The sequence below is a fragment of the Mycetomoellerius zeteki genome, unplaced genomic scaffold (assembly GCF_001594055.1).
Source record: "Mycetomoellerius zeteki isolate Tzet28-1 unplaced genomic scaffold, Tzet1.0 scaffold310, whole genome shotgun sequence".
Classification (NCBI taxonomy): domain Eukaryota; kingdom Metazoa; phylum Arthropoda; class Insecta; order Hymenoptera; family Formicidae; genus Mycetomoellerius; species Mycetomoellerius zeteki.
The window spans coordinates 107,135-130,506 of NW_017257295.1; the positions used below are offsets into that span (position 1 = coordinate 107,135).

The 23,372-nt window shown below is 37.5% G+C and overlaps 2 protein-coding genes across 6 annotated transcripts; both read left to right on the top strand.

The window, feature by feature from the left end:
• Positions 1 to 543: 543 nt before the first annotated feature.
• Positions 544 to 17,079, top strand: Fs(2)Ket (Importin subunit beta Fs(2)Ket). Of its 3 annotated transcripts, none has more exons than XM_018451459.1 (7): positions 544 to 785; positions 2,033 to 2,091; positions 2,185 to 2,367; positions 4,263 to 4,616; positions 4,736 to 4,885; positions 4,993 to 6,854; positions 17,003 to 17,079. In XM_018451459.1, coding segments are annotated over exons 1-7 (2,793 nt in total). In that variant the 5' UTR covers positions 544 to 601; the 3' UTR covers positions 17,004 to 17,079. The 3 variants fall into 3 exon arrangements, with proteins under 3 accessions (XP_018306961.1, XP_018306960.1, XP_018306959.1); XM_018451458.1 differs by lacking the exon at positions 17,003 to 17,079 and adding an exon at positions 7,464 to 8,687; XM_018451457.1 differs by lacking the exon at positions 17,003 to 17,079 and having other exon boundaries at positions 4,993 to 6,858.
• Positions 17,080 to 17,229: 150 nt separating this feature from the next.
• Positions 17,230 to 23,004, top strand: CarT (Carcinine transporter). 3 transcript variants are annotated; one of them, XM_018451461.1, is made up of 9 exons: positions 17,230 to 17,308; positions 19,438 to 19,541; positions 20,089 to 20,243; positions 20,374 to 20,542; positions 20,821 to 21,069; positions 21,439 to 21,653; positions 21,833 to 22,014; positions 22,251 to 22,429; positions 22,746 to 23,004. In XM_018451461.1, the coding sequence occupies exons 1-9, from the start codon at positions 17,246 to 17,248 to the stop codon at positions 22,954 to 22,956; spliced, it is 1,527 nt and encodes a 508-aa protein (XP_018306963.1). In that variant the 5' UTR covers positions 17,230 to 17,245; the 3' UTR covers positions 22,957 to 23,004. The 3 variants fall into 3 exon arrangements, with proteins under 3 accessions (XP_018306963.1, XP_018306962.1, XP_018306964.1); XM_018451460.1 differs by lacking the exon at positions 17,230 to 17,308 and adding an exon at positions 18,548 to 19,099; XM_018451462.1 differs by lacking the exon at positions 17,230 to 17,308 and adding an exon at positions 18,548 to 19,099 and having other exon boundaries at positions 20,461 to 20,542.
• Positions 23,005 to 23,372: the final 368 nt, after the last annotated feature.

Here is a 23,372-nt window from a genome sequence, read left to right on the forward strand (position 1 = left end):
AAATTAAGTGTTGTGCCATGAAAGAAAAGCGATGCTCGCGCGGAAAATTTATTTCAAACGTCACGGAACGTCGAAAAGCCCACCAACGGTCAAACTTGCGCAATGGGATATTGCACGACCAATGCGATTGCTCGCAGCAGTGCCAGGTGGCGCGCGTGTCTCGGCCGGCGCATGCGCAGTTCCTTACTGCGATGAGAAAATAGTCCGCTTTCGCGAAAACACGATACGATCGCGGGAGAAATGGCAAGAAACGCAACGACGAATTTGTATCTAGGATAATCATCGCGATCGTGTTGAATTTTCGTCGCTTGTCAACGGCGAGTTACGTTTTTGACATAGGCGTACTCAGCGGTTCGTACGCAGCGGGCGCGAGAATCTCAAAGGCTGCCGGATATTACTACGCCGCACGTTGTATGCGAAGGAAACCCGGAGTACAGAAGGAGAGAGCGAGAGGGGGCGATAAATCACGCAGCTGGGCACCGCGAGAGAGAGAGAGACGGACGGAGAGAGCGGCCTGATCGGCCCGCCAGCGCGCCACCAGGCAGGAAGTTGACGTCAGAGTGGGGGCAACGTCGAAGGCAGTTGAGTCGGTGGTGGCTACATGTGGATGTCCGCCGGTCGTGACGAGAACTTTCGTACCAGGGAGCAGACGTTAACTTCCTCGCGTCGAATCGCGGGAGCCGTGACTTATTACACCGTGAACGAGAGCAATCCGCCGTTAACCATGCAGATGGACCCGACGACGTTGCAGCTGATCCAAGTCCTCGAGAGGACCGTTTCGTCGGGTGAGTGTCGGAGTCGTACCGTCGTGGCGACGTTACGGGGACCGGCGGGCTGCTTTCTTCCACTCAAGGCGTCTTCTCGAGATTTCTCGAACGAAAGCGCGATGCTGACGCGATGCTGGTGCAACGACGACGGCGGCTGCGAGGCAGCAACGAGGGCGATGGCGAGCCCGATTTGGAGCACACGAGAGAAATATCGGAGGAACCGCGTGCGCGTCATCGTTCTCGGTTCCAGCGAGGCTCGTCGCAACGTGTTCGGATCGGACGGCCGCCGCCTTAGCCGATCGCGCAATTTTTCCACCGACACGGCCGCCGTCGTTGTCTCGTGGACGGGACCGTGAGCCATTTCGCATGCTGTTAGGTCGCGATATCGCGCCCGATCGCGCCCCGTCGTGCTGTTGCTAGGCGCTTTGTTCGCCGTCGGAAAAGTATTGTCCCGTGTGACGGTTGCTGATATTCGCACGCATTGGCGCGACACGCATCGCGAGGCGCCTCGCTTTCGTCTAACCTATGGTTTTCCACGATTTCTGGCGTGGCACTAGTCCTTAGTACACACAATGCTTTTTTTCAATTCTTTATTACACACGACGATTATGATCTTCGTGTCTTAGGTTAATTTTTATCACTTTCACAAAAATTATTAAGCGATTCTTTAACGTATATTTTAATTATCTTTAGAAAGTACGTATAAGGTGTACTAAAAAAATTGTACATGAATGTTATAACTAATTACTTGGAGTGCATTTTGTTTCATGCATGAGGCGCATGATGTATCATTTTATTCATTTCATTCTTGTTAGTCATCAAGTTATTAAAGAATACAATGATACATTATGTCTGTTCGCGTTGCTTGAAATCCCTAAATTTTTTGCACTGAAATGAGATAAGTATATATATGAGCGTTGAAGAGAAAGAAAATGAAGATACTGAGTGCAGAAAGTACAAGCAACGCGAACAGACCAATTATGTTTATCATGCACGAAACAAAACATACTTTTATATCAGTTTTTATCAATGTAGTTTAATTTCAATCTCAGTTGAGATTGAAACTAATTCTTTATTTATCTCGTTCTAAGAATTAGAAAGAGATAAAGAATAATTTAAATCGAGATTAAAGTTAATCTACATTGGTAGAAATGGCATTAGTATTTCAAAGAAAAGAAATGCGCAGGATACGAATGATCCAATCATGTGTCAAGGGTTAATATTAATTATGACATATGAATATAATATGTTTCTTGCATTTTTAGACAAGAATGAGCTGGTGGCAGCGCAGACTTTCCTACAGCAGGCGGCTGAAACCAATCTCGTGAGTATAAATTTGCCACTGTGCTGCTATGAGATTTATGACGTTAGTGCAAGAAGCATTCAATTGCAATACTCGGTGGTATGTGTGTTTCAGCATGAATTCGTGCAACGACTCAGCGCCGTGCTGGTCACAGTCGGCGCGAGCCCCGTCGCCCGCATGGCAGCGGGCTTACAGCTCAAAAACCAACTTACCTCCAAGGATCCTGATATGAAGTTCCAATATCAGCAACGTTGGCTTACTATCCCTGTTGAAACAAGGGAATATATCAAGAAAAATGTAAGAAGTGTTATATTTATCATATTTTCTCATATTTTAACATTTCAGTCTATTTAATATTATGTAGAGATAACATTCTTTCTTCTGAAAATTATAATTATATATTGCTTGAAGTGAATACGAAACAGAAATGTTTTTATTTTATCTGTATATACTTTTATACTCAATTTTATTTTTATGTTTACTCTTACTTTTAATGCCTTTTATAGATAGGTAAGTGATAAGATAGTAAAGTGATACAATTCTGAACAAAAGATGTGAATTCAATTTCGTGGTTCAAGTTTGATAAAACACTAATTTATAAAAAAATTTGTTAATTATTTTGAAGTAGACAAGGTGTTTTTTTATAGATTTTTTAATAGATTTTTGAATACTGAAGACAATACTGCATCTCAAATTATAAATTTTACTAACACGACGTTTCTGAAATAATAGAAATTTCATGTGCAAAAAATGGTTTTTTATATTTGACATTTTTTTAAATAAAAATTAACATTACCTTGAAATTCTGACAAGTCATGAATGTATTGTTGATCTCCTATAAAATTGTTTTTTAAATTTTAGTATCTTATTTTTTGGCATAGCATGAAAGATTTAAATATAAATTTTTCTAAGATAGTATTTTTCACCTCCAACGATGAAATTATATATTCTTATAATTTGTAGGTTGTGACATTGGCAAATTCAGAGATTTGTCAAAGAGGCCACTTGTCGTGCCACAAGCAAAATTTTTTTATCAAGGTCAAATATAAAGAAATAGAATATTAAATCATTATTTAAATTATTATATTGAAAAAGTATTATTTAAATGTATAATTCTTAAAATATTTTATTTTACATTATATTAACACAAAAAAAAGAATAGTATAATAAAATCCGTTTTTTTATATCTAGTTCTTAAAATTAAAAAAATATTTTTAGAATATTAAAATTATAATTAAGCATGTCAAGTGCTAAAAATATATATAACATTTTGCTATAAATATTTTTAAAAAAGGCTAGCTATTTGTGGCTATCGATAAACAATGCAATTTATCGTTATAGATTCTGCTAAATGTGTATGTACATATATACGGAGGCGTTATGAAGTACTAAAAAAGTACATTCTAGTGTAGGGCGCAAAATTTAGACGGCCATAAAATTTTAATAGGTGGGAACATACGAAAATTGATTGCTCCGACTGTGATGTCATCAATGTCCCTATCCTAAAGCTCTGAAGCTGCAGATATTCACTACCAGTACTGAAAATCTATAGTGTACGTTACGTGCACTATAGATTTTTAGCACTAGCAGTGAAGAAATTGATGAAACTACCTTTCTTTTGGTTGTTGATTTGTTGCGGTTGGCGGGAGGTTGGTGTTTCATACCTGGCAACCCTGGGAATGAGGCGCTTAAGACAGTCGTGATACCTCCGCGTATACAATCTCATGTAAATTACCTATTTCGAATATCTCGAAAAAACGTATTAAAAAATGTTTTGAGACAAAAATTGTATGGTGTGTGTATATGTATCGATATCACAAATCAGAACTTGTACTTCATCGTCGTAGGTGGAAAATTTACTATTTTAGAAGAACCCTGTATTTAAATTCTTCATAACATGGGTAAAAAGTAAGGTATTGAAAAAGAGCATTTTATGAGAGATGAGCAATACATTCATGACTGCTGATCGGAATTTCAAGATTTACCTCCTTTACAAAAAAAAATATATCGTTACAGAAAAATAATTTTTTCATTCCAAAATGGAAATGTTGAATACTCAATTTTTATAATAATAGTATAATAATAGTAATTATAAAAAATTATCACGGTCAAAAAGTAACATTTTTCAGATTGTGTTAAATATATTAGTCAATTATTTTTCTTCATACAGAGAGGTATACTTATTCTTGCAGATTTTAGGAGCGTTAGGAACAGAAAACAATAGGCCAAGCTCTGCGGCACAATGCGTCGCTTATGTTGCTGTTGCCGAGTTGGCAGTCGGGGAATGGAGCGAATTAATTCCATTGTTAGTCAATAATGTTGTCAACCCGTCCAGTACCGAGATGATGAAGGAGGCTACTTTAGAGACTATTGGATATATCTGCCAAGAAATCGATAGCGAAGTGCTAGTATCACAATCAAATGAGATTCTTACTGCTATCATTCACGGTATGAAGGGTTCCAGCACATCAAATCACGTTCGACTAGCGGCTACAAGCGCTCTATACAATTCCTTGGAGTTCACCAAAGGAAACTTTGAAAAAGAGGTTAGTATCATATTAGTATCATATTAGAATCATTGACGCGAATATCATTTTTATATACAACTGTGATACAATTTATACAATAAGTAACTAATGTTTTGACCTTTTAACTCTATATATAGACGGAACGAAACTTCATAATGGAAGTAGTATGTGAAGCCACTCAGTCTACCAATACTCAAATCAGAGTGGCTGCATTACAGTGTCTTGTGAAAATTATGTCACTGTATTACCAATACATGGAGCCTTATATGGGTCCAGCATTGTTTCCTGTAAGTGTTATTTGTGTAGATTTCAATTGTCCTTTCAAAATATTACATATAATAAATATAATATACTAAATATAGTGTATATTTCATTAATAGAATTTTTGTTTTAGATTACATTAGAAGCTATGAAATCTGATATTGATGAAGTGGCACTTCAAGGAATAGAATTTTGGTCGAATGTATCTGATGAAGAAGTGGACTTATCAATGGAAGAAGGAGAAGCATCGGAAGGAGGTCGCCCACCGCTAAAAGTCTCGCGTCACTATGCTAAAGGAGCTTTACAATACTTAGTACCAGTGTTAATGAAGAAATTGACCAAGCAAGAAGAATTTGATGATGAAGATGATTGGAATCCTTCAAAAGCTGCTGGAGTTTGCTTGATGTTGTTGTCGTCTTGCTGTGAAGAAGCTATTGTTCCGTTTGTTCTTCCTTTTGTCAAGGATAATATTAAAAGTCCCGACTGGAGGTATAGAGATGCGGCTCTGATGGCATTTGGTTCGATTCTTGGTGGTTTAGAACCTGCCACATTGAAACCGTTAGTGGAACAAGCCATGCCAACTCTCATCGAGCTGATGTACGATAACAGTGTAGTTGTCCGTGATACTGCGGCATGGACATTTGGCCGCATATGCGAGATGATTCCAGATGCCGCAATCAACGAAACCTATCTGAAGCCATTGCTGGAATCTTTGGTGAACGGATTGAAGGCAGAACCACGGGTTGCTGCCAATGTATGTTGGGCATTTACAGGATTAGCAGAAGCGAGTTACGAATCTGCTGAGGCGAGCGAAGATGGCAATCAACCAGAAACGTACTGCATGTCACAATATTTCGATTTTATCATTCAACGACTTTTGGAAACTACTGATCGACCAGATGGAGCTCAAGCGAATTTGAGATCTGCTGCTTATGAGGCTCTCATGGAGATGGTGAAAAACTCACCGCGTGATTGTTACGTAACCGTACAAAAAACTACAATGGTGATACTTGAGCGGCTGCAACAGGTATTGCAGATGGAGTCGCACATACAGAGTCATTCGGATCGTGCCCAATATAATGATTTGCAGTCGTTGCTTTGTGCGACTTTACAGTCAGTCTTGCGTAAAGTCACTACAGAGGACGCTCCGCAAATATCTGATGTAATAATGACCGCTCTGCTTTCTATGTTTAACTCAAACTCCTGCAAATCAGGTGGTGTACAAGAGGATGCGCTCATGGCAGTCTCGACCTTGGTTGAGGTGTTGGGCGAAGGTTTCTTGAAGTATATGGAGGCATTCAAACCTTATCTCTGTCTCGGTTTGAAGAATTATGCCGAATATCAGGTGTGTTGCGCAGCAGTCGGTCTCACCGGTGATATCTGCCGTGCCCTCAAAAACAAGATGCTTCCTTATTGCGATGAAATTATGACTCTGTTGTTGGAAAACCTCAGCAATAACGCCGTTCATCGCTCAGTTAAACCGCAGATCTTTTCGGCTTTCGGTGACATCGCCATGAGTATCGGACCGGAATTTAAGATATATTTGGATGTTGTATTGCAGACGTTAGTGCAAGCATCGCAGGCTAACGTAGATAGAAGCGATTACGATATGATCGATTATCTCAACGAGTTACGTGAGGGCGTGCTCGAAGCTTACACTGGCATAGTTCAAGGTCTCCGCGGTGATGCGAATAATTGTCCGGATGTCGCTATTTCTCTTATCGAGCCTCATGTGCCGTACATCATACAATTTATCACCTCGATCGCGCAAGATCGCGAACATTCCGAGGGTAATGTGTCGGCCGCGGTAGGCCTGCTAGGCGATCTCGTCATGGTATTCGGAACCAAATTATTGCCCATGGTGGAGAGCGAGCCGCTCAATGATTTGCTGACCAAGGGTAAGAAGTCACGTACTCACAAAACTAAACAGCTGGCGAGCTGGGCTGCAAAAGAGATTCGAAAGCTCAAGACTGCTGCCAACCCTACGTCCAGTTGGTGAGTACCTTTTCTTTATATTCTCTCGACTTGTTTTATATGCTATCTTTAATTAATTCGCAAAGTTCTCGATGCGATTTGATCATTTTAATCGACGCGCGATGCACTAACACTGCATATTATTTTGAATTTGACTTTTCGCATTCCGTTAAAGGGATGAAATTTATCTTCATTATTTTTGTTGTTCCTTTTTTTTTGCGCTTTTCCGCACTCCGCCTTTATCATGCATATTCGATTTTACTATATCACCGTACATTCTTCGGTTGTTAAGTTTAATTTAACTGGCGAGCTTTTCATAGCAAAGATAGGATGTAGTTAGGATAGAATTATTAGACGAAACAGAGAAGGGGGAGGGCGGAAGATAGAGAGAATGAAAGCGAGAGAAAGAAAGAGAGAGAGAGAGAGAGAGAGAGAGAGCGCACGTGAGCATTGAAGAATCACTTCAATGTTGATAGGAATGCACTACCTTTTGTCGTAGCGTTGTTTTCTGTCCCTCGGATTCCCCCCGTACGCGATTTGAAACGTCCGCTCGAAACTCCCCCTCTCCGAAAAGAACGAGCACCGATGAGCGACGGTGACTGATATTTGGCTCGCTTTTGTTGTTTACAGATCACCCCACGGTTGTACTGTCGTGCAATTTGATTTGACTAGAAAGCTATCAAACACAATACAAAGACAACAAGATTGGATGGTGCGGATGCGAGTTGATGGATGTGCGTGAGTTCCGAAGCGATGATGACGAGATGGGAGTGATGAGTCTGCACGTGTCCCTATCTGGCGACGGTATTTTATTGATATAATATATCGGTGTTGAGCGCATCTCATATGATACGAGAGAAAGGAATTTTTAGCGAGAAAGCGAGAATGAAAGAAAGAGAGAAAGAGAGAGAGAGTGAGATAATGAGAGAATAAGAAAAATAAATACCTGTCTGCCGGATGCTGACAACGGATGAGGAATGCAAGTGGATGTTGCCGATGAATGAATCAAGGTCAAGTGAAAAGCCTGCCGAAAAGAGAGAAATGATTCTGGTTGCAAGTATGCCTGGTACAAACAAGCCCTGCGGCTTTTATCCGTGTGATTGAGAAATTAAAACCTAAGAAGAGAGAACGAGAGAGAGAGAGATAGATAGATAGAGGACAACTTCAATGAACGATTACCTTGAGCAATGAGAAAAATTAATGGAAGAAGACATGAGAGAGCGGATAGGAATACCAAGCGAAGTGGATGGAGAGTATACACATACGAGTGATGGAGAGTGAGAGTAAGAGACTCAGGGAGAATTTCTGAAACAAAGTGTTAGCATGATAGATACGAAAGAGAGTGAATGAAAAATGTAGTAAAATATATGATATAATCATGCGTGTGTGTATGTGTGTGTCTGTGTGTCTGTATTATATGTATGAGAGAGAGAGAGAGAGAACGAGTCTTTTATTTACAGTGACTTACCGTTGACTCGCTGTAAAGCTCGTACCGAGCTTTTCAATGACGTGCATCAGATTTTGAATCGCGGTTTTTAGCCACTAATGCTTAGAACTACGCTGAATTTACCTGCGTAGAAAGAGAAAGAGTATCGCTTTCCTATACAGAATGAAGTTTGAATGGACAGCGCAGGAGAAAGAGAGAGAGAAAGAGAGAGACTGATTGTGAGTGCGAAAGGTGTGTCGAGAAGATTACAGACCTCAACTTGGGTGCCCCTTAATCCGATCATGCTGCGCGAGAATCCGTGTGACCAGTTGTGTATGAGATGATGCGTATGTTACTTTTTCCCCATACGTGAATGTCTGTTGCTGTTGATTGGATAATTAAAGTTAATATTTTGATGGCACAAATGATTTAGTTGTACCGAAGTCCTCGTCCGGCCTGAACGTCCGTAGGAGCAAATGATCTCGAATGCTCAAGAACTCCCCAATTTCCTCAAACTTTCTCCCCTTATACTCCCGTCGATATCATATAAGTCCTTTTTAATAGTCGGTCAAGTATATCGCGCGATCACGGTACTCACGAGTGGTGTCGCAGACGAGGAGCTTTTCGCACTGCCATTTGGAACAACGCTGCACAGCTTGTCCAGACATTTTTTAAACACTCGTTTCTTCCTCTCTTCTCTCCCCGTTCGTAAGGCGTCTGGACCACTCGAGATCTATCCTGGGTGAGATTGTCTTCCTGATCGTATGTTATTGTGCAGAAACGCCCGTCGTTCCCGTGTTTGCTCGACGGGAGTGTCTTTTCGCGGATCGTTAGGACTTTGAGAAGATACCGTGATCGCGTTTAAACTGACCGAATTCTGTCAAACGGATAATTGATGTAGTCAGTCGTAGCCTGGAGAGAAGTAGTCTAGTGGAATTTTCTTTTTCGTAGGAATCTAAGTTCGCGGTGAAATCACGCGCTTTGATTTGTGCGAAATCGCGAAAAATCTCTTCTCCACGTTCGACCGGGATGTCTAAAGTATCCTACATCTCTACCTCCGTTTATACTGCGTCCTTGATGACGATTAGTCAGTGCCGTGCTCTTTGACCGCGAATTGTTGTCGCGAGTTCGTTCCGTAGAGTCGCGAAGCCTCCTTTTTTCTAATTGTGATCCGCGATTTTTAGCGACATTTTGCAGTAATATCGTAATGCGGAGTTACGTCACGTCATCGTCATCGTCGTCGTCGAGAAACGTGTCTGCGGTAGTGCCATGCATTCCAAATGCTTTTGCCAGTAGATCCTTCTTTCGTAATTTGAATATTTTGTAGCGATTTCGCGTTCATACATACCTTATATATCCTTACACTCTTATCGTGATTTTCCAAGTGCGAGAGGGAGATAGTATATTAATATAGGAAAATCTCTAGTTTTTTGAATTTATTAAACGCGAGGCAAAAAACGTATTTTGACAAATACCGGCGCGGAGACATACGGTTTCGGAAGTTTTATCGGCACCGACGAATTCAGTGTAACACATAAATTATGTTTCACTGATTTATTTTTGTGTCTCTGAAAATTAAAATTTTTGTGTGTCTCCTTAATCGTTCATCGACGAGACCAATGCACTTTTCAAACATGCTCAAACAATTTTTATATTTATGGATTACTTTGCACATAACACGCAATAACATTGATTAGCATATTGTCCCGCATAAATGTTGCCACTGTATTTCGTAGCCTGGGTTTTTACGAGAAATATTTTTAGATACTTAACTCGCACAAATTCTAGAAAAATAATTTCTTGATTTTTATTGTTTATTTAAGAGGTGTGTGTACGTCAATTTGATTTTTTTTATTCACCTATCTATTAAATTCAATATCGATGACAATGATAATCATAATACTATCTTCGATTGTAAGAGATATTGTCAAATTGTAAATAACCAAATAAGAAGCGTTTAATCGTCGACTTGAAATCTACTTGTCGAGTTAATATCAAAGTTTAATGTGGGAGATATATATACATATATATATATATATATTGAGATCACTTCTCTAAGAGAAGACTAAACTATTTTTCTAAGATGAGATCTTTCATAAAATACGAGATAAAATAAAATAAAATGTCTTGTGAAAACACAGGGAAACGTTTCGAACTTGTGGCAATATTTATATAATTTATTCGAACTGTATTGTAAATATATATATCTATTTTAAAGCGATTATGTTAAATACCAACAATTTTCAAAAATCTATTAAACATATATCTGTAATATTCTTTTGTTTTAATTAATAAACTATCAAATAATGTCAAATTTGTGACATCAGTGATTCTGACATACAAATTCATTAAATATTTCGGTAGTATTTTATATTTATAAAAAAATTGATTATTCTTGTCGAAATACGATGCCCTGAACGAATTTCGCCGAAATTTGCCGTTTTAACACGATTATCACCGACGGCGGTTAGTTAACAATCGCAATCAATTTCTTGATCGCGATGGACTCGATAAAGAGACGCGTGTATATTCTTTTCTTTTATACATTCCATTTAGTAGAGATTAGGTAGAAAGAGAGAGAGAGAGAGAGAAAAGAAAAAAGAGAATGAAAGTGCTACAACGGAGAGGATTTCCGTATCTTGTAAAGAACTCGATCACTCGCCTATTCTTCTGATTCGCAAGTTCGAGAGTTTGCAATTTCTGTGTGTGACGGTCGTCGGAATTCGCAGCGTTCCGATTTTGGTGCTGAGATCGATTGTTCTTTTAAAATTAATCTGGTGCTAAATTGTATGAAATCGTAACGATGATTCTGAGATCAATCAGTCACGTTATTTGTATTGATTGATTGTGCATTAATGTACATATTTATAGAGTTTTATTATTATTAACAAAGATTACATTATATCATCTCTATAAAATGTAAACGGTTTAATCTATATATCTTTTTTTATTAACTTTAAATTATTATTGAATTATATATATATATAAAACAAAAAAAAATTGCTTCAGGTTTAAACAAAAATAGGAAAAGAAAGTTATACAATTTAATTTGTTGAACAATAGAATTTATAAGAATTTTATAAGATAGAAATATTTTTCTCCTTAAAGTTCATAATTTATTGTTAAATATTCAATAGTAAAAGATCTCTGATCAAATCTATATTGAGAGTTATCAAAGGCTAGAAATATGACTAAGAATGTAATTATCGTTCCGATTAATATTTTAAACGTTTTCATATATATTATATTCATTTATTATAATACTTATATAACCATGAGTTTCTTTTTGAAAAGATCTCAATTTTTGCGCGAAATCGCCGCGAATTGCGTCGCCGAATTCGCCAATAAGGGGAAAAAGGCAGAAAGAGAGAGTCAGATGCGAGAATGAAGCGTGAAATCGCTGAACGGATGAATCAAAGATATGTGATGTAAGAGAAAGAGAGAGAGAGAAAGAATGAGAGAGAGAGAAAGAGAGAGAGAGAAAGCGTAGGAGACGAAGCGACGAGATACAGAAGTGACAAAAGATACAAAAATACAAAAAAAGAAAAAATAATAGATATATATGTGACTGTGATTTTTGGAGAGAGACTCTCGTGTGCGAAGAGTCGACGTTCTATCCTGAAGGGAGCACGGTCCTCGCGACCTTTCGCGATCCTTTCGTCGATCGTAGAGACGAAACTCTGGCGGACGATCCTGATCCTAGCATATCCTACGATCAAAGCTCCTTCTCTTTCTCCTCTACCTCGACAACCTGATCGAGCCTGAAACGCACATGTCGGGATCGTGGCCAGAGGTAAACTCGCTCTCGAGTACCGTGCTTCATCAGACTGGCTTCGTAACGAGTATCGATATCCTCGTCAGAATAATTAATTCTTTATCCTGTAGACTAGACACTTCTTAATCAATCCCTATTTTTTTATCGAACGAATTAAAAATTCCTTTAACAGAGCTTCGGATAATCCGTGCAACAAGAGAACTCTATATATTCCAAAAATTCGTATGCCAAAGATTTCTTAAAAGTGATAGGAGATTAACACAGGAAGTGTTAATTCAACGTGAAAAAAAAAATTATCGGATTCCGATGCCGCTCTGTGAGAAGATCACTGTAGACTGTAAGTCAATCGCAAAATATTCGCGCGAAGCCTACGTTCTTTATAATAGATTTTTCCGCCGTAACGACGTCTTCGTGACGATTCGGAGGAAGTGACGTAACACGTCCTTGCAGCGGAAGATCCTCGATGCGTGATGAAACGAGGATTTCTCGTCGGCATGCGAAGCCAGCCTGGGGAACTTATAATAGCACGACAAAGCGACTTATCTTGTCGACTAATTAGTTGTTTAGCCTTTTCATCGTCGAGACTCCTAGAGTGCGTGCGATGCTTACCAGAGCGAACGTACGTGATATGAGCGTATTTTACGTAGTATATTTAAAAGTCGTGTGCATTACGCTGTATCAGTGATGATGTGCGCTGTGAAGTAAGTAAGGAAGTTTACCAGGGATGCGTCGATGATGATTGATGGAGCGGATCGGAGAGAGAAGATGGTGATGATAATAATGCTGATGTTGATGTTGATGTTGATGTTGAGGATGATAATAATGATGAGGATGTTGATGATAATGTGGTTGGCTCGTGATTCGTCGTGAATCGCGGCGTCACGTTCGAGAAGAGAGAACGGATCGTCGATGCATGGAGAAACAGAAGGCCAAGCAAATATGTAAAAGTAAATATAAATTTTGTATCGCGAGGCGGGCTGGATCGCGCCGCTTGTCGGCCTGCGGGATCGATGGAAAATTTCCTGAGGAAATGTGAGCGCACTATATTATTAATATACTAATCTCTATATAGCTAATACACTGACGTATATTTTTGGATCCAAAAATTATAATGGAGTATTTTTAAAAATACTGAGGAAGAGAAAGATCGACAGCATATGTTTTTCATCTTTCTCTCTTTACGACTGCCTTCATATCTTGTTGCAACTGCATCTAGTATCTTTTAATTTTAAAGTACATTTTTGACGGGGGGGGGGGGAGATTTAAACATTAGATCACAACAACTACCTTACAAAAGCGGTACAATATTGCTGTTTTTTGAAGTTTCCAGATGATCCCGCGGGCTCGCGAGCGTCTTCGCGATTCGCCTTTCGCCTGCGGTGTCCTTGTACGTACGAGACAATATTTTCGATAATATTTTTTAACGATCGAGTCGCGAAACACGAGCCCAACGCGTAGATCTGTTGTTCGATGCTTGAAACCGCGCGGCGGTGGCGACGAGTGCATCGCAGGAGAGTAGAAGCGAGTATTCCTATTTTTTTTTTTCCTTTATTCTCGACGATATTGCCGAAAGAGAGTATTCTACTTGGAGAACCGATTGAACTTTAAATTGCAGAAGTTGCGATTGAAGTCCTTTCATTGCATCGCGAACGCCACTTCCGGAAAGAATTATATCGATGCTGCAGTCTCCGTCAATTAAAAATCACGTGTTCCATAGTAATTAACTGTAACATATTGTACCGAATGAAAATTCCAATAGTGCCGTAGCAATAAAGAAAATTGCGTCTGTCGAGTCTAGATAAAATTCAGTGGATCTCTCGTTTCCGCGAAATCGCCGCGATACCGACACCTCTCATCTCGTTAAAACGACCTCGCTGAGACTCCCTGCGATTCACAACATTTTTTCTGGGGTGAGATGCCAAGAGTGACGTCACCGTCGCGACGAAGTGGGCGAACTAATTAAAAAAAAAGAAAAAAACAAAAAAAAAGCTGCGTGCGTGGATGACGTCTGGTGCGCTGCGCGAGAGAGTGCCGAGTGTTGCTGCCGATCGAGAAAAACGATCGGATCGAGATAATTATAATTGACGCGTGATGGGAAGAAAATGTGTTTTCTGGGCGACCTATATATGCGTGGTTGAAGCGAGAGAAAAAAATAAAGGGGACGATTCTGGATGTGGACGTCCGCCTGCCGTCGTTGCTCCACCCTCTCCTCAAAGCAATCTCCTGGCACTCGATCCGCCGATCTCTGTAGGATAAGGCTCCTTCGTGTCGCGATAAGAACGACAGGCGACGAGCAAAAATCACGGCCTACCCTCGCGATGCGAGGGGACAATTTAATCGCTGATTTTTCGGACGACGTGATCCCTTCGCAGATCGGACGTAATCATTAATGTTTGCTCAACTCGATGCCCCTTTTTGCATCTGCGATCGGTATCGAGCTAAGGGAAAAGCATCAAATTTGTTCGTACCTTGTGGACATCTAATATTTTTGACGGATGAATACAATTTAAAAAAGAGAATTACTATTTCGAGAAATGTGATGTTACAGAAGAGATTTTATTTTGTATATTTAAGAGAAATTTGCGAGAGGGAACATAAAGCTATCAGATTTAATGTAAGTGCGAGTTGACATAATCCACTGGCTGCCACGTCAACTAAATGTTAAGTATTATGACATAAAGACATTTTTGTCGCAGACTTTTTTGCGACAGCATGGTAATCAACATATAATAAGATAATAATTAGATATTGGATATCGTGTGATTGGGATCTGGGTAAGAATACTCAATTAAAATTTCAATGAAGATCCATTAACATCTCAGACTGTACGGAGCATTTACTCGGGAATTTCAATTAACGTCAAGTAAATCCCGAAATTTTAGCGAGCTAAGTGAATGAAGAGACAATACGTAATATGTGTAAAAAGTTTTAAATTATAGATTTTAAATTAAAATTTGAAAACAATTCATGTTTGACTTACAATTTCAAAATTAGTAATATATAGGATATATATTACTCAAAGTTGCTGTCTATTCCATCTAAGTTTTGGATTCGTGCAAACAAAGTGTTCTCTGCCTTTTCGAAGAATCTCTTTCATCTAGAAAAAAAATATCAAAATCTGCTATTCCTTAGGAAATTATTGACTTACCAGCGTGTCCGAAAATTAGACGAGTAGACGATCCTAAGCATTGCAATTATAATTCGATCTTTAAAGAATGCGCATTTCTTCTTCTTTCACTTGCTTCTTTGATTATGAGCTCTAACTCTTGACAATCGCAAGGAGCTAATCGGAATTCAATGGGAGAGGGTGCGGCATATCTACGCGGTGCGAGAACTGAATGCACCGCGTTATCGTTTTATTCCTATTCGGTTCGAGTCAGTCGTGTGGTGCTTGCGAGGATTGTGTTTCCTGTGGTGATTTATAATTGACAACGACAATGTGACTTCGGCTACATCGCTTACGTGAGTGCCAGAGCGATCGTGGAATGATTGGGGGACGATTCTTCGGGAAGTGTGTCTAGTGTATAATTGGTCACATTAATGATCGTACGATTAGCAGGCTCCACAAGGCTTTTACGACATATGGAGAAATATCGCGACGCAATATTGCGACTCTTCGCATAAAGACGCGAAGATGTTCTTTTCGGCGTTCGCACATCCTCGATGCACGGGGATGTATCATCCACGTTGCATCGCACAGGAACAATTCGATTTGTGCATATCACTTAAGACATTAATGTGACTGACTGTACCATTGAGTGCAAGAGACAAGATTATACGAATCGCCAAGCGACAGTGCCATATAATATCGAGTCATTTCGACTACTGTTTCTTCACCGATTTAATTTGCCTTTCTTCGTAAACACGAGTGAGCTTCGAAACTCGGGAGAAGCGCTCGCGAGTCGGGAATGCGAATATCGAGATCACGAAACGAGATTCAATCGGCAGAAATTGCGAATTGCTTCCTATTTTTATTTCATGGTTTTCTTTTCTCTCACGAAAAACATGATGGCCCGAAAATAAATTCCATTTGAAATCTACTTACACGCGATAATGCCATTATTACTTACAGTCGTCGTTCAAATATATCGAGCACAGCCAAATGTGTCACCGCCCTTTCTCAAACACCTTAGTTTTACACCTATCGCGTATTTTTCACTTTTTGTTCGCGAGAGTATTTTTGGAGAGAAATTAAAATTTTATTTTTTATTTTATATCACTATTCCTATAGTAGGTCCCGTAAGTATCGTCGCCTCAGATTAATTATTTATGTTCTTACGCTCGCCAGAGAATTCAGTATTAAATAATCTAAGGATCTTTTTTCAATGGAATTAAAAATTTATATCACGATGGAACTTTGAAAATCGCATCTATCCAGATGGAGTGGGGATGAAGAGGCGATCAGATCGCTGGCATCATGCGTTCGTAACACAGCATGTGCGTGTCAGCGTTACTCTTAATCTTTTCTAAATACCTTTAATCTAATTGAATTAGAAGAGCATACCCCGCGTCACAGATTAACCGCCCGTTCGTCGTATTTCCGATACGTTCTTTCGAACAGTGCAAACGTGCGCGTGCAGCTGATCAAGATGTTACAGTGTTATTATTTACAATAAATCATAAATTCGCGTTTTTTTTTACTGGGGGCGTTATACAAAAGAAGCACAATCGACGTTTGCAGTTGTGTTTCATAGTTCTCGCCAATCATTCATCTGATCTATTGCGTGAATTCTGATTGTGAAGAATTAATTATATCTTTCTTTTGCCGTAAATTTTTAAAAAATTAAAACAGGCCATACATTTTTTTAATATTACACGTGAAAATTGGGAAACGGATTAAGAATCTATTTTAGATATACCGATAAATAATTTCGAAATTATTAAAAATCAAATATTATAAACTCGGCAACTGAAGAATACTCGAACTCACTGGTGTTCTTGTATTTTGGATCCGTGTCCTGTTAATAGAAGTCGCAGCGCGGCGAATCGCCGTCAGTGCTGAAATCATTGAGGTGCATGGTGCACTTTTGTGAGTCCACAAGAAAGAGAAGTCACTCTTACGCTTTTATTGCGGAGGGAGAAGGGCAAGAAACGATGCAACGCGCTTCGGTCAAATCATCCACGGATGGAGGCTAATGCACATCACGTGACGCCTTTGTAAGGTATCATCAAGGCTTTCGGTATCGTTGGACGAGGTCGAAGTTTACCGAAATGGAGCGACAGGACGATGGTAACTCGACGCAGACCGATAATGCCGGGGTCGTGGAAGATAATGTAAGTATTATTTATCGGCTGCTTCCTTGAACGACATCCTTTTGTTTCTTATTTCAATTACGCACCGCGCGAATTCACGAAAGCGAAATTTGATATTGAAAATAGCATTAAATTGATTTAATTTTTTATTCGCTAATTATCGAAATGATTTATTAAATGGTATAAACTTATTGACATATTTTCGAAATCTCATTTAAACATTGATGTGTTTTATAAAATATGGCTTAGTGTTAAAGTAATTTTGGAATTTTGAAAACAAATCTAATTAGATAAAGGTGAAAAGTTCCAGCAGGTATCAAATTCTTATTGTCAGTCTTTAATTAACTTCACTGCAATTTAAATCACAAATTTCTGGAGAAATTTGATGCGATTATGTCTTGATGAAAATATTAATATAATTAATTCATATGATACTTTTTAAAAGATATATATGTGAATGATTCTATGTCAAATCGGATAGAAAAAAATGCGTATTTTGTGTTTTCCTGAAAATTTTCTTATACATAATATTAAAAATAAAAATGTTGCCAATTCTGCTCAAGAAATCCATAACAGATAATAAAAAACAATAGCGATAAGATGTTCTGTATAGTCAGAAGTGTTGTTTGTTCATTGCGAATAGCTTCGCATGAAAATGTTTCATAGGATGACTTCGATCTCGACGATCTTTTGCCGATTGTTGGCGAGTTTGGTCGTTATCAGAAGCAGTTGCTATGGTTGGTCTGCTTGCCGGCGTGTTTGCCGTGCGGTTTTTGCGCCTTTAATCAATTGTTCATGGCGGACACACCGTTGCATTGGTGCAAGGTGCCGGGTTTGGAAAACATGGACATTGCTCGTAGAAAACGTCTCGCCATTCCTGCGAGCCAGGTGCGCTGGTGTGAGAGAACACGATGTCGATGTTGATGCTTATGCGACATTATTCTTGTAGGTCGATTTGCAAAGACGCCCATTACATGTTCATGCGTGATATCTCGTTTCTTTATCTGCGGCTTATTACATCGTGCCGTATCTTCTTGTTTAGCGCTAGATATTTTTCTGTGTATTCATTTCCTTATCTTTTAATGTTGCGTTCTCCTCGTGATTTGACTTTCTCTCTGTATACACGTATAATTCATTGATTAATTGCTACGTATATAATTTAGTTGCAAATTGAATTTTGTTTAGTTGGTACTTAGAAACTTATGCAAACAAAGAAAGCTAATTTCGGATTTATAGTTTAATTTTGGATTTATAGTTGGATTCACTTTTACTTTGGATATATTTCATTTTATGCTTACAATGAAAACATCATTTGTCCTCTTTTAATATTTGACAAACAAGGTAATTGTCTGTCAAATATTAAACATAAATTGATGCTTATAGTGTGTGAGCGTAGAACGCATCCCTTGATTGCGCCAGGAGCAGTTGGAAAAATCGATCCTTGTAAGCACAACGTTTGTATATGTGGGATTTTGTAGCAACCCAAAATAGAATGCGTTAATCCTGGAGGCGAGACTGTTATTTGTTTCATACGATCGGATGTAGCTCGATAGAATCGATCCTATCTTACAGTATAGCAAATGCATGATTATTCATGTGATGTCGCATAGTTAGGTGCTAAAAGATGTTATGTAAAAGCAGGACGACAACGAGACGTATAGCCAGTGCATGCGATATGATATCGATTGGACGACAATGGAGAATTACTCTGTCGTGACGACATACTTGTCCAACGCGTCTTGGTCTGTCATGCCCTGCGATCACGGTTGGGAATATGAAACTTCGGAGATAACATCGTCTATCGTCATCGACGTATGTTTGTCTAATTGTATACAAAAAATCATCAGTACAGTTTATCGTCTTACATTGCAGCGAATCTGCAATGAAATTAATTTATGAATTAATAAATTTATTAGTATATTAAATTTTTAGAAGTGAACTAAGTTTCAAAACTTCATACTTTTGGTACACAATTTTATTCGTTTCTGATAGAAAATTTGATTATGAATGTACGATTCTCTACGAATATACGTATAAGATATTTCATTCGAAGAAATTAAAAAATACAAGATTAAACTTCTTTTTAACAAAAGAAGCAAAATATTTTAGTCAGACGCTGTACTTTATTACATTAGAAAATCATGTTATAGTTTGATCTCGTGTGCGATCGTGCGATCTATCCAACAATTGGTTTAGTAGTTCTTAATGCAGGAGGCCCTATAGGAGTGTATCTGTTCGGTACATTAAATGACAGGTAAACTATAATTCAGATGATTTAATTTTTATTAAAATTTAGTTTTTAAAAATTTAGCACTTATTTATTTTCTGAATTATTAATCGTCTTTTCTGTTTTTGTAGACATACGTGTAAAGATTTATTAAAATTTATTAAAAAATTTTTTCATTGTTTTACTATATTTGTTTTTGTTTATTTTGTACTTCACTGTATTTTATATCTTAGGCCGGTATTCATAGTCGGTTCTTATTTCAATCTTGAGGTGTCATGAACCAATCAAAAGGCCGCATTAGCATCTTAAGACATTACTTAAGACGGTCTTGAAATAAGATCTGACTATGAATACTGGCCATAGGGCCGATTGTTCCAATTTCTTGGTAAAGTTTACCTGTTAGGTAAGTAACAAGATTATCCAATCATGTGCGCGGATTGTAAGATTTACCTAACAGGTAAACTTTACTAAAAGATGGAATAATCGGCCCATCTTGTACTGTAGAATTAAAACAGACAATAAATTATCTTTCTTTACCTGTAATAAATAGCAATCTGTTTATCTTGTTGGATAGAATCGGTCGAAGGTTATCATTCTTTACATGTTTGGCGACATTAATCATCGGTAGCTTCTTAACGGCAATTTCGAATAATTTTTGGATTTGGGCCTCTACACGTTTTATCGTTGGTTTGACAATACCAGCGATTTACCAGATACCTTTTATTATATGTAAGCATTTAAATGTTACAATCAGTTTGTTGTCCTAAAATTAATCTATTATATTAAGATCTTATCTCATTGTCAGTTCTGTCGGCACTTGTAGTTGAGTTTAGGTTTTATTATAAATTAATTTTTGTAGCTTTGGAGCTGGTCGGCCCAAATTACCGTTCATTCGTGACGGTTATGACTTGTACTTTCTATACTTTGGGTCTTTGCATGCTGGCAGGTGTCACTTATTTAATACGCGATTGGCGAATGCTCGCTATGACCACAAGCATGCCTTTTTTGATATACTTCTTTTATTGGTGGTGAGTGAAATACTTAGAAAAATCTTTCGTAAAGATTTTATAAATATTGTGTGCTGTCTGGGGCACTGTACATACACTGTAAAAAATAAAATGTTAATTTTAATTTAAAGAGGTATAGTGGACTTTCTGAGATATGCAAAAATGTTAAAATTGACATTTTTGTGTTTATTTTAACATTTTTATATATTTTAGACAGTTCACTACGTCTTTAAGTTAAAATTAACATTTTATTTCTTACATGTAAATATTCATGTGAAAAATTAGAGATCATTATATAGGTTCTTACCGGAATCACCGCGGTGGTTATTAGCGAAAGGTCGTCTAAGTGAAGCTAATAATATTCTTGAGACTTTGGCCCGTGTAAATGGCAAAGAACTTCCGACATCGTTTACGCACAAACTCCATCAGCGTATGACGATGTCAAGGTCGAAGAGCGAGGAGGAGAGATTGAGAACTGGTCCTGGTGTGCTCTCACTTTTTAAATTGCCAAATATGCGTCTCAAAACGTGTCTTATTACTTTAAATTGGTAAGTCAAAATACACACACAAGCGCAATTAATCATTTTACACAGAAGCACTTATTATATTAAATTTATTTCGGATAATTACTCTTAGAAAAAAAGGAATATATCTTATTGAAGCACTTTTAGAAAGAAAAGAATAAATCTGTTTGACATACGATTTTTCTGCAATTTGTATATCTCACATAAGTACACAAGTTGCAAATTTTGGTCTTTGTAAAAAAGCAATAATTCAAATTGATTATAAATTGAATGTGATAATTTGCTTGTAATTAGACTTGTCTCTAGATAAAATATCTTGAATATAGAGATTACACGGTATAATAATTTATAAACGTTTTGTGTGGTACGGGAATGAATTTTTATCGTGATTAGGTTCGCCAATAATATGGTGTATGTTGGTCTTTCCTATTACGGCCCGGCGTTGGGAAATGAAGAACATTTGAGTTTTCTGTTTTCTTCCCTTGCCGAGATTCCCAGTTACATCGCTTGTTGGGTCGTAATGGATCGATGGGGCCGTCGATGGCCGCTTTGTTTGTGCATGGTCGTAGCTGGAGTGTCGTGCATTGCAACGGTGATGTTATCGTCCGGTACGCACTGTTAGTCAATTAATTAATGACTTGATTAATTAATAAGAGTGGCGATATAATCAGTTAATTGTGTAACGTGTATGTCACTGAGAGCAATAAGTTTACTTATTAATTAAAATTGCAATACTAAAAAAAAACTAAGACGTATCAGTTTTACAATTATTATCTTTTTATTCAAGATGCCGTGATGGAGACTTTGATACTATTTCTCATATCAAAATCTGCGATATCAGCGTCATTTTTAATTATTTATCCTTTCGCTGGAGAACTCTATCCCACGCAATTACGAGGAGTTGCTATTGGCTTCTCCGCATATATCAGTGGCCTTGGACTTATCATTATACCTTTCGTAACATATCTCGTGAGTTGAAATTTATATTTGAATTTTATTTCAATCGCGTGCTTTCTTTATATATTTCTTCTTATTATTATTTTCCGCAAAATATACTTTTATAAATTGTACTAATAGTTTTTCAAATTTATAATGTAGTATTTAATTTTATTATCTTATTAAATATCAAAGATAAAATATAGACACTTTGATTACAATTTATATTTTTGTAATATACCAAATATTTGCGAATATATGATTCGCAGGGGAAAGAAAATCTCGTGTTGCCTTTAGTCATATTGGGTGCAATCTCGATAATTGGTGGCTTATCCGGACTGCGACTACCGGAAACATTACATCACCGTCTACCACAAACGGTTGAAGAAGGAGAATTATTTGGCAAAAATTGGACATGCGCGGATTGTATCCGTTGTGTTCCAACAAAGTATGCACTTAACTATTAATTGGCACTTATTATATTTTATGTTCAGGTAGAATATTAGAAAGCTATTTTAATCACTAATTTTCTCTTTTAAAGTATCAATTAAATCGAAATAATATATGGTAATAATTATATTAATTTGTAGAAAACTAAATGAGTAATTTAAAAAAAATTATATATTTTAATGACATATATTGTACATTCTCGAAGTAACTTCTCTATTTTTCTCCCCTTCTGTAATTTTTTATAAACTCCTGATTTATTAAAATTTGTATTCTTTTTTATAAACTCCTGATTTATTAAAATTTGTATTCTTTAGGCCTTCATCAATCGCGACTTCTTACGAGGATTTGTCGACGCGAGAGACAGTAGAGATGCAGGAAGTACCCGAAGTGTTGTTTACGTCATCCATTTTGGAAGACCATCAACGGCCGAGCACAACAAGTATTCGCCGTTTGGTTCGCCAATCTAGCGTGATGGATACTCAACGCGATTCTGACGGAACTATGAAAATGACTTATTGGTTTTAGTTCTAGTCATTTTGAACCAAATGCACTTCTAGTCAAAATAAAGTGGACCTTTTTCCAATTTTATCTGTAATTGAATTAAATATTTTTTAATAATTTTGATTAAACAATTATGTTCTACCTCTTTGCCGTTGATTCATAAATTATTTGAGATATATATACTTATATATAAAAAAGTATTATAGTTTATGTTTATAAATAAATAATTTATTCTATCGAATAAATGCTATTTTAATAAAAAACACGAATTATATTGTGGTGAATTATAAGGTAAACGTCCCAGTGTCTGGACATGTACCTATGTCCGGACACTTACACAAAATTTATTATTATTAATCTCAAATGTTTTTTTTATTACAGTATTACAATTTAATTGCATTTAAAGATTACAATTAAATTATAATATTACGTTTTAAAAA